The following is a 12,239-nucleotide window of genomic DNA, read 5'->3' as shown; positions in this document are numbered from 1 at the left end:
ACTAGAGACCAGTGACATCACCGAGGCCCTTCATATTCATGAGAACACAGCCTATCCAATCACTAGAGACCAGTGACATCACCGAGACCCTTCATATTCATGAGAACACAGCCTATCCAATCACTAGAGACCAGTGACATCACCGAGACCCTTCATATTCATGAGAACACAGCCTATCCAATCACTAGAGACCAGTGACATCACCGAGACCCTTCATATTCATGAGAACATAAGCTATCCAATCACTAGAGACCAGTGACATCACTGAGACCCTTCATATTCATGAGAACACAGCCTATCCAATCACTAGAGACCAGTGACATCACCGAGACCCTTCATATTCATGAGAACACAGCCTACCCAATCACTAGAGACCAGTGACATCACAGAGACCCTTCATATTCATGAGAACACAGCCTATCCAATCACTAGAGACCAGTGACATCACCGAGACCCTTCATATTCGAGAGAACACAGCCTATCCAATCACTAGAGACCAGTGACATCACCGAGACCCTTCATATTCATGAGAACACAGCCTATCCAATCACTAGAGACCAGTGACATCACCGAGACCCTTCATATTCATGAGAACACAGCCTATCCAATCACTAGAGACCAGTGACATCACCGATACCCTTCATATTCATGAGAACACAGCCTATCCAATCACTAGACCAGTGACATCACCGAGACCCTTCATATTCATGAGAACACAGCCTATCCAATCACTAGACCAGTGACATCACCGAGACCCTTCATATTCATGAGAACACAGCCTATCCAATCACTAGACCAGTGACATCACCGAGACCCTTCATATTCATGAGAACACAGCCTATCCCAATCACTAGAGACCAGTGACATCACCGAGACCCTTCATATTCATGAGAACACAGCCTATCCAATCACTAGAGACCAGTGACATCACCGAGACCCTTCATATTCATGAGAACACAGCCTATCCAATCACTAGAGACCAGTGACATCACCGAGACCCTTCATATTCATGAGAACACAGCCTATCCAATCACTAGAGACCAGTGACATCACCGAGACCCTTCATATTCATGAGAACACAGCCTATCCAATCACTAGAGACCAGTGACATCACCGAGACCCTTCATATTCATGAGAACACAGCCTATCCATCACTAGAGACCAGTGACATCACCGAGACCCTTCATATTCATGAGAACACAGCCTATCCAATCACTAGAGACCAGTGACATCACCGAGACCCTTCATATTCATGAGAACACAGCCTATCCAATCACTAGACCAGTGACATCACCGAGACCCTTCATATCCATGAGAACACAGCCTATCCAATCACTAGACCAGTGACATCACCGAGACCCTTCATATTCATGAGAACATAAGATATCCATTCATTGGAGACTGTTTAAGAATCTGATGGGTCAATGAACTTTTCCAAGACTGACTCAATTTTTGGAAGGATTGATTGTTGAGATAAATACATTTAGGCTTCTATGTGATACCCCCCCCCCCCCCCCATATTGGAAATTGTAGCGCTCTGTTTGTGGAAAGGAATGGAAATATTACCGTGAACTCATAGCCACCTCATGAGATGCGGTCAATGTTGTCCTGCGGAGGAGCAGTCACGAGTTTGGGGACACTTGTGAAGGATTGGCCCCCGGGGGCCGGTAAAAATAGCTGGTGTTTTCTCATTGTACTTGTTAATGAATGTGATGAATCACAGCGCTGTCACACTAAACAGATATCCGCATGTTTCATATCCTGAATTATAAGGGGGAGGATGGGTAATTATACGCGGCTCAGGAGCCGGTGTATTATCCAGCGATGCAGGAAGGACCGCGTATTCTCATAGCAAATGTCAGATTTGGAGTAATTAGTGGAAAGCTCACCTGATCTGTAGGTAGATGACGTGTTCAATTGTTGCGTATTTGAGTTTCTACATACACCATGTAGTGCGGCGATGGACCACCAATGCAGCCAGCTTTTGTGGAACTGAAAGTGTCATTATGGCTGCCTGGCCAATCTTTAGCTGGTTTGGCATGGTGGGACTTGCCCAACAATTGCATGCAGCAGGGATCTCCAAACTTTCTAAGGGCTAGTTTACCGTCCTACAGACTTTAGGGGGGCCAGGCTAGGGCCAGTGGGAGTAGAACATGTCCTGGCGTCAAGTGAGAGTGAACAATGCCCTATTGGTGACACTGGGAGGAATAGTGCCCCATCGTTATTGTCAATGGAAGGAATTCTGCTGTATCACTGGTGTCAATGGAAGGAATTCTGACCCATTGTTGGTGTCAATGGAAGGAATTCTGACCCATTGTTGGTGTCAATGGAAGGAATTCTGACCCATTGTTGGTGTCAATGGAAGGAATTCTGCCCCATTTTTGGTGTCCAATGGAAGGAATTCTGCCCCATTGGTGTCAAATGGAACGAATTCTGACCCATTGTTGGTGTCCAATGAAAGGAATTCTGACCCATTGTTGGTGTCCAATGGAAGGAATTCTGACCCATTGTTGGTGTCCAATGGAAGGAATTCTGACCCATTGTTGGTGTCCAATGGAAGGAATTCTGACCCATTGTTGGTGTCCAATGGAAGGAATTCTGACCCATTGATGTCCAATGGAAGGAATTCTGACCCATTGATGGTGTCCAATGGAAGGAATTCTGACCCATTGTTGGTGTCCAATGGAAGGAATTCTGACCCATTGATGGTGTCCAATGGAAGGAATTCTGACCCATTGTTGGTGTCCAATGGAAGGAATTCTGACCCATTGATGGTGTCCAATGGAAGGAATTCTGACCCATTGTTAGTGTTTCAGGAGATATTTAAGATGCAACACCCTGGGGCCATTCCTCACTTGATCAGTAAGCTGCTTTGGCTGGCTTTTGTTTGCTTAAATACGAATCAATGGGAATGCAAAACCATAGGTCGAGGGCAGGCCAGAAGCTGGTTGAGGACGGGTCTGAAACAAGTCAAGGGCAGGTCCAAAGTGGCTCAGGAGCTGGTCGAGGGCGGGCCATGGAGGCAGGTCGAGGGCGGGCCATGGAGGCAGGTCGAGGGCGGGCCATGGAGGCAGGTCGAGGGCGGGCCATGGAGGCAGGTCGAGGGCGGGCCTGAAGCAAGTCAAGGGCAGGTTCAAAGTGGCTCAGGGGAAGGTCAGAAGCAGGTTTAGGGCAGGTCCAGAGCAAGTCGAATGTACCCGTCAATGACTTCTGGGTGATCTCGGAGGTTTTTATAAAGTGATATGATTGTCACAAGACCAAAGCCGCCCACCCACCAGCGGAATTCTGGTTGTTTTTGGGGGTTTATTTGCAGTTCCTGTTGCTGTCAAATTTCCTTTTTTTTTATTTGATCTAGTTACTATGGAAACTCATTTTTTGATATGCCCGTCCATTACTATTCTGATCCTAAAAATCCCTGCACAGCTTTCCCTTTCATTTATAGGTGGAGCAGAGCGGGCAGCCCATCCCCCCCCCCCATCCAGTCATTGTTTTCATGCAGCTATGATTTGACACCTTCCCCGCAGTAATCGAGCACATGATCGAGCGCACACATTGCTTCGCTACCTTTCCACGGGGGGTTTAAAATTAGCACTGAGAACACAGCGAGGCTGGCACACCGTGTTCCCAAGATGGCACACCTCCGCTACTCCCACGAGCCATCGCCGAGAGCGCGCCGACATCCTCTGTGCACAATAGAGAGCGCCGCAAAACATTCCCGGATCAGCGAGACAAACCCAACCAGAAAATGTCATTCCATACAGCCGACTTGTAAACCAGATCTTTGCATTAATGGGGGATGTTTTATGGGGGATGGGAGAAACGATTTCCACGATACCCGAGACCCTCCACCAACCTCAGCGCCAAGTGAACCATCGATCGCTGTGGGGTGGGGCAGAAATAAATAAAAATTCCCCAATGGGTTTTATCCCCTCTCTACTCTACAGAAAACGAAGAAATAGGTGGTCTTCGGGGTCCCATACAAAGCTACAATTGTATCTGCATGTAAAGGGATGGACTTGGTCAGCAACAATACTCGGGGGGGGGGGGCATGGTGATTAAACACCATCCCCCACACCATTACACCCCCACCACCAGCCTGAACCGGTGATACCCCATCCCCCACACCATTACACCCCCACCACCAGCCTGAACCGGTGATACCCCATCCCCCACACCATTACACCCCCACCACCAGCCTGAACTGGTGATACCCCATCCCCCACACCATTACACCCCCACCACCAGCCTGAACCGGTGATATCCCATCCCCCACACCATTACACCCCCACCACCAGCCTGAACCGGTGATACCCCACCCCCACACCATTACACCCCCACCACCAGCCTGAACCGGTGATACCCCATCCCCCACACCATTACACCCCACCACCAGCCTGAACCGGTGATACCCCACCCCCCACACCATTACACCCCCACCACCAGCCTGAACCGGTGATACCCCATCCCCCACACCATTACACCCCCACCACCAGCCTGAACCGGTGATACCCCATCCCCCACACCATTACACCCCCCACCACCAGCCTGAACCCGTGATATCCCATCCCCCACACCATTACACCCCCACCACCAGCCTGAACCGGTGATACCCCATCCCCCACACCATTACACCCCCCACCACCAGCCTGAACCCGTGATACCCCATCCCCCACACCATTACACCCCCACCACCAGCCTGAACCGGTGATACCCCATCCCCCACACCATTACACCCCCACCACCAGCCTGACCCGGTGATACCCCATCCCCCACACCATTACACCCCCACCACCAGCCTGAACCGGTGATACCCCATCCCCCACACCATTACACCCCCACCACCAGCCTGAACCGGTGATACCCCATCCCCCACACCATTACACAATCCAGACTCATCAGACTAGACAATGTTTTTCCAATCTTCTATTGTCCAACGTTGGTGATCCTGTGCCAATTGTAGCCTCAGTTTCCTGTTCTTAGCTGACAAGAGTGCCACCCAGTGTGGTCTTCTGCTGCTGTAGCCCATTTTCTTCCTGGTTGGATGTGTTGTGTGGTCAGAGATGGTATTCTGCATACCTCGGGTGTAACGAAAGATTATTGGATTTCCTGTTGTCTCTCTATCATCTGGAACCAGTCTGCCCATTCTCCTCTGACCTCAACAAGGCATTTTCCTCCACACAATCGCCGCTCACTGGATAGTTTCTCTTTTTCCCACCATTCTCTGTAATCCCCGAGAGATGTTGTGTGTGAAGATCCCAGAAATACTCCGACCGGCCCGTCTGCTACCAACAACCATGCCACGTTCAAAGTCACCCAGATCCCCTTTCTCCCCCCATTCTGATTCTCGTGTGAATTTCAGAAAGTCGTCTTCACCGCATCTAGATGCCGAAATGCATTGAGTTGCTGTTGTGCGATTGACTGATTAGCAATTTGTGTTACCGAGCAACTGAACAGGTGTAGCTAATAAAGTGGCCTGTAGTGTGTTTTACATTCCCGTCATCAACTTGCTAAAGAAAATTCTTTCTGTTTTCATTATATAACTTGTGGAAGAAGAAGATAAATGAATAAATGATAAATAAAATGCTGAAGAATAAAAACCTTCAGTGTGCAGCTACCCCCCTAAGCCCTTGTACACACGGTCTGAGAATCCGTCGGAATGCGTCTTATCGGAGCGTGTCGTCGGATAATCCGACTGTGTGTGGTCTGCATCGGACTTTTTCCGTCGGAATATCTGTCGGACCCAATTTTCCAACTTGCCGGAAATATTTTCCGACCAACTGGGCCGGTCAGACCTAATCCGATCATGTGTAGAGAATTCCGATCGGACAAAGTGCCACGCATGCTCAGATCAAATTCCTACCTCAAAGCTATTGGCTACTAGCCTGAATGTAGTCCCATCGTAACGAAATAACGTCATCACGTTCTGTACGATCGGATTTTTCGACAACTTTGTCCGACCGTGTGTATGCAACAGTTTCGGACAAAATCCGACGGATTTGGTTGTCGAAATCTCCGACCGTGTGTACAGGGGCTAATACTTACCCGAGTCCCATCTCGATCCAGCGATGCTCCACGAGTGCCTCGGCCATCCGGGACTCTCCCTCCTGATTGGCTGAGACACAGCAGTGGTGCCAATGGCTGCTGTCAATCAAAGTCAGCCAATGAGGAGAGAGAGGGTGCGGGGCCGAACCACAGCTCTGTGTTCAATAGGCCCCACAGCTTTGCGGCTCATTCGGGTGCCCCCATAGGAAACTGCTTGCTGTGGGGGTCACTTGGCAGGAGGGAGGGGCCAGGAGCACCGGCGAGGGACCCGAGAAGAGGAGGATCGGGGCAAACCCATTGCAGAGGAGAGAAGTACAACAACTTTGTTACTTTTGCAGAAAAAAAAAAGAAGACTTTAGTATAACTTTCTAAAGTGATTGTAAAGTCTCGTTTTATTTCTTTCTTTGATAACAAACATGTTGCACTTCCCTCCTCTGTGCAGCTGGTTTTACACAGAGCGGACCGATCCTCCTCTTCCTGGCTCCTCCCTCCTGAAGAGTGACCCCTATAGACCAGCAACTTCCTATGGGGGCACCCGAGCCGAGTCACGGTTCTGTGTATCCATTCAGACATGGAGCCCCGCCCCTGCCCTGCCCCCTCTCTCCCCTGATTGGCTGACTGACTTTGACATCCGTGGGAGCCAATGACTCCACTGCTGAGTCTCAGCCAATCAGGGGAGGGCAGTTCCAGATGGCCGAGGCACTCGGGCCAATCAGGAGGAGTGTCCCGGATGGCTTTCACATTCATGGAGAGAGAGGGGGCTCAGGTAAGTATTGGGGGGGCTGCTACACACAGAAGGTTTTTTTATCTTAATGCATAGATTGTACCTTCTGCATTTACAACGCTTTTAATCTTGGGCCAATGACCTCATCACTGGGTCCCTATACTTCTCTATGCAATGCAGGCAGATCATGGCTGGTGGGAGGGGCCTCAGTACTCCTCAAGAGCCATCAGTCCTGATGCAAGCACTAGGAGGAGTTATGCAAATATCAAAATGCCTTGTTGGGTGGGTATCGGTCTGAAGGAGTGGGGCGTGTTTTGCATGCAGATCAGGTAACTCCCACATGCTGAGCCTCATGAGTGAAAGGAGTGATATCCAATGAATGAAAGGGGCGGGGTCAGAGTATCCCGGGGTTGTGACATCAGTGATGAGCGGGTCCCACCCCTGGCGGTATTACATTGCGCTATGCTTGTGAAAATTTATATTAAAATGATTACATTTTTAACTTCGCTAATTACTTTTATTTTATTTTTTTGCAGGAATTGACTACAAGACGACGACTATTCTGCTGGACGGGCGACGGATAAAGCTGCAGCTCTGGTGGGTCGTGTTTAGAATGTCCGATATTCTGTGTCCCCCACATCCCGTCGTTTTCATTTCACATTTTCCGGGGGACCAAGTTTGCTCTGTACAGTTATATTTAAAAATATATTAAGACCCCGCCCACATTATGTGTTTTGGAATCGCAGTCAATTATTTGTAATGGCACCTCAAACGCGGAGCGATTCTTTCCCAATGAGGAGCAGAAGCTCCTTTTGGGTGACAAACGCACAGAGGGCAGCCCTTTGAATTGGCTGCTCGATGGGCGGCACACAGACTCACTGTGCCAGGCTGCCCCGTCCTCTTCCAGCACTGTGCCGGGCTGCCCCGTCCTCTTCCTGCACTGTGCCGGGCTGCCCCGTCCTCTTCCTGCACTGTGCCAGGCTGCCCCGTCCTCTTCCTGCACTGTGCCAGGCTGCCCCGTCCTCTTCCTGCACTGTGCCAGGCTGCCCCGTCCTCTTCCTGCACATCGTAGAACATATTTCATTACAGTTGGAGTCGAAAATGTCCCAGGGTCCCATCCCCCATCTTCGGTATTGGCAGGAGGAATAGATCCCTTATGCTTGGTGTCAGTGGGAGGAATCGTATTCCATGGCTTATGGCAATAGGAGGATTAGTTACCCACCATTGGAATCAGTGGGAGGAATAGTGCCCCATCATTGGTATCAGTGGGGGGAATAGTGCCCCATCATTGGTGTCAGTGGGAGGAATAGTGTCCCATCATTGGTGTCAGTGGGAGGAATAGTGCCCCATCATTGGTGTCAGTGGGAGGAATAGTGCCCCATCATTGGTGTCAGTGGGAGGAATAGTGCCCCATCATTGGTGTCAGTAGGGGGGAATAGTGCCCCATCATTGGTGTCAGTGGGGGGAATAGTGCCCCATCATTGGTGTCAGTGGGAGGAATAGTGCCCCATCATTGGTGTCAGTGGGAGGAATAGTGTCCCATCATTGGTGTCAGTGGGAGGAATAGTGTCCCATCATTGGTGTCAGTGGGAGGAATAGTGCCCCATCATTGGTGTCAGTGGGAGGAATAGTGCCCCATCATTGGTGTCAGTAGGGGGGAATAGTGCCCCATCATTGGTGTCAGTGGGGGGAATAGTGCCCCATCATTGGTGTCAGTGGGAGGAATAGTGCCCCACCATTGGAATCAGTGGGGAGGAATAGTGCCCCATCATTGGTGTCAGTGGGAGGAATAGTGCCCCACCATTGGAATCAGTGGGGAGGAATAGTGCCCCATCATTGGTGTCAGTGGGGGGAATAGTGCCCCATCATTGGTGTCAGTGGGAGGAATAGTGCCCCATCATTGGAATCAGTGGGAGGAATAGTGCCCCATCATTGGTATCAGTGGGGGGAATAGTGCCCCATCATTGGTGTCAGTGGGAGGAGTAGTGCCCCATCATTGGTGTCAGTGGGAGGAATAGTGCCCCATCATTGGTGTCAGTAGGGGGGAATAGTGCCCCATCATTGGTGTCAGTGGGGGGAATAGTGCCCCATCATTGGTGTCAGTGGAAGGAATAGTGCCCCACCATTGGAATCAGTGGGGAGGAATAGTGCCCCATCATTGGTGTCAGTGGGAGGAATAGTGCCCCACCATTGGAATCAGTGGGGAGGAATAGTGCCCCATCATTGGTATCAGTGGGAGGAATAGTGCCCCATCATTGGTATCAGTGGGAGGAATAGTGCCCCATCATTGGTGTCAGTGGGAGGAATAGTGCCCCGTCATTGGTATCAGTGCGAGGAATAGTGCCCCGTCATTGGTATCAGTGGGAGGAATAGTGCCCCATCATTGGTGTCAGTGGGAGGAATAGTGCCCCATCATTGGTATCAGTGGGAGGAATAGTGCCCATCATTGGTATCAGTGGGAGGAATAGTGCCCCATCATCGGTATCAGTGGGAGGAATAGTGCCCCATCATTGGTGTCAGTGGGGGGAATAGTGCCCCATCATTGGTATCAGTGGGAGGAATAGTGCCCCATCATTGGTATCAGTGGGAGGAATAGTGCCCCATCATCGGTATCAGTGGGAGGAATAGTGCCCCATCATTGGTGTCAGTGGGGGGAATAGTGCCCCATCATTGGTATCAGTGGGAGGAATAGTGCCCCATCATTGGTATCAGTGGGAGGAATAGTGCCCCATCATTGGTGTCAGTGGGAGGAATAGTGCCCCATCATTGGTGTCAGTGGGAGGAATAGTGCCCCATCATTGGTGTCAGTGGGAGGAATAGTGCCCCATCATTGGTGTCAGTGGGGGGGAATAGTGCCCCATCATTGGTGTCAGTGGGGGGGAATAGTGCCCCATCATTGGTGTCAGTGGGGGGGAATAGTGCCCCATCATTGGTGTCAGTGGGAGGAATAGTGCCCCATCATTGGTGTCAGTGGGAGGAATAGTGCCCCATCATCGGTATCAGTGGGAGGAATAGTGCCCCATCATTGGTGTCAGTGGGAGGAATAGTGCCCCATCATTGGTATCAGTGGGAGGATTAGTGCCCCGTCATTGGTGTCAGTGGGAGGATTAGTGCCCCATCATTGGTGTCAGTGGGAGGAATAGTGCCCCATCATCGGTATCAGTGGGAGGAATAGTGCCCCATCATTGGTATCAGTGGGAGGAATAGTGCCCCATCATTGGTGTCAGTGGGGGGAATAGTGCCCCATCATTGGTGTCAGTGGGAGGAATAGTGCCCCATCATTGGTGTCAGTGGGGGGAATAGCGCCCCATCATTGGTATCAGTGGGAGGAATAGTGCCCCATCATTGGTGTCAGTGGGAGAATAGTGCCCCATCATTGGTGTCAGTGGGAGGAATAGCGCCCCATCATTGGTATCAGTGGGAGGAATAGTGCCCCATCATTGGTGTCAGTGGGAGGAATAGTGCCCCATCATTGGTATCAGTGGGAGGAATAGTGCCCCATCATTGGTGTCAGTGGGAGGAATAGTGTCCCATCATTGGTATCAGTGGGAGGAATAGTGCCCCATCATTGTTATCAGTGGGAGGAATAGTGCCCCATCATTGGGGTCAGTGGGAGGAATAGTGCCCCATCATTGGTGTCAGTGGGAGGAATAGTGCCCCATCATTGGTGTCAGTGGGAGGAATAGTGCCCCATCATTGGTGTCAGTGGGAGGAATAGTGCCCCATCATTGGTGTCAGTTGGAGGAATAGTGCCCCATCATTGGTGTCAGTGGGAGGAATAGTGTCCCATCATTGGTGTCAGTGGGAGGAATAGTGTCCCATCATTGGTGTCAGTGGGAGGAATAGTGCCCCATCATTGGTATCAGTGGGGGGAATAGTGCCCCATCATTGGGGTCAGTGGGAGGAATAGTGCCCCATCATTGGTGTCAGTGGGAGGAATAGTGCCCCATCATTGGTATCAGTGGGAGGAATAGTGCCCCATCATTGGTATCAGTGGGAGGAATAGTGCCCCATCATTGGTATCAGTGGGGAGGGATAGTGTGAAATGAAGAATATATCCGGGAATTCCTCCGGTCTCAGTACAAGTTCTGCACACAGTCCCTCTTCAGGCGTCATTATGAAGGAGATGTAATCTGGATGACGCAAAAACAACTGACATTTTTTAAAATAAAATCTTTCTGTTCTCATTTCTTTTCTCCTTTTATTGCTGTTGATCTCCTGCAGCCTCTTTGCAGAAACTTCCTGTCTGCATGGCAAGAGCCATCATGTTCCCCCATTAGTCTCCCCATCCCTCGGGGGGCCCCCATCCCCCCGGTGTCCCCATCCCTCAGGGGCCCCCATCCCCCCGGTGTCCCCATCCCTCAGGGGCCCCCATCCCCCCGGTGTCCCCATCCCTCAGGGGCCCCCATCCCCCCGGTGTCCCCATCCCTCAGGGGCCCCCATCCCCCCGGTGTCCCCATCCCTCAGGTTCCCTCCTCAGTGCTCCTCACATCACATTTGATGATTGTGTATTATCTGCACTCATTCCTGGGTACAATCTGGCATTTGTTGGGTCGCTCAGCCATGATGGGGTTAATATCGGGGACAGAAGTGATGTGGGGGATGTAGAAGGCTGCGTCCAATTAGAAAGACACAACGCGCCCCGCAAAGTGTCCTTGTGATGGCGGTAATTATGGTGTCACGGATGTAATTATAGATCGATGGCGGCTGAGTCTTCACGTTTTCTTACAAACGTAAAAATTGGCGCTGCAAAGGAAAGAGGGGTCCAAGCCGGGGGGGGGGGGGGGGAGGAGGAGTTCTCATCTCCAATCATCCAATAGAATGTCATTACCTGACATAGAATTGTAAACCCTTCTGTATACAGTATGAGGGCCCCTTCTGTATACAGCATGTGGGCCCCCTCTGTATACAGTATGAGGACCCCTTCTGTATACAGCATGTGGGCCCCCTTCTGTATACAGCATGTGGGCCCCCTTCTGTATACAGCATGTGGGCCCCCTTCTGTATACAGCATGTGGGCCCCCTTCTGTATACAGCATGTGGGCCCCCTCTGTATACAGCATGTGGGCCCCCTCTGTATACAGTATGAGGACCCCTTCTGTATACAGCATGTGGGCCCCCTCTGTATACAGTATGAGGACCCCTTCTGTATACAGCATGCAGGCCCCCTCTGTATACAGCATGCGGACCCCCTCTGTATACATTATGCGGACCCCTTCTATATACAGTATGTGCTTATTACACTTCTAGAGGAGCCTCAAAAATATCTTCAATGATCTGCTATATATATATATATATATATATATCATCACTCCTGTATAATATATCTTATATCTGGAGTGCAGTGATGTCACTCGTATATGAGGTAGGAGTAGATGTTGGAACTTGTAGTTCCCCTTTCTTTCGCCTCCCTTTGTATAGTCACACATATGAGGTAGGGGAACTACAAGTCCCAGCATCTCCCCTACTTCAT

At 50.5% G+C, this 12,239-nt stretch overlaps 1 protein-coding gene across 2 annotated transcripts in view; it reads left to right on the top strand.

The window, feature by feature from the left end:
* Positions 1–12,239, top strand: part of RAB40B (RAB40B, member RAS oncogene family) — a 64,147-nt gene that overhangs the window by 35,443 nt on the left and 16,465 nt on the right. For both annotated transcript variants that reach the window (XM_077458550.1, XM_077458551.1), the window contains exon 3: positions 7,303–7,363. In XM_077458550.1, the coding sequence (XP_077314676.1) occupies positions 7,303–7,363 (61 nt within the window). The remainder of the gene's footprint in view (positions 1–7,302; positions 7,364–12,239) is intronic.

The sequence above is a fragment of the Lithobates pipiens genome, unplaced genomic scaffold, assembly GCF_037356315.1.
Source record: "Lithobates pipiens isolate NorthernLeopardFrog02 unplaced genomic scaffold, aLitPip1_a1.2 Scaffold_28, whole genome shotgun sequence".
NCBI lineage: Eukaryota > Metazoa > Chordata > Amphibia > Anura > Ranidae > Lithobates > Lithobates pipiens.
Note: the sequence above shows the minus strand (reverse complement) of the source record. Positions and strands in the feature narration are given on the sequence as shown.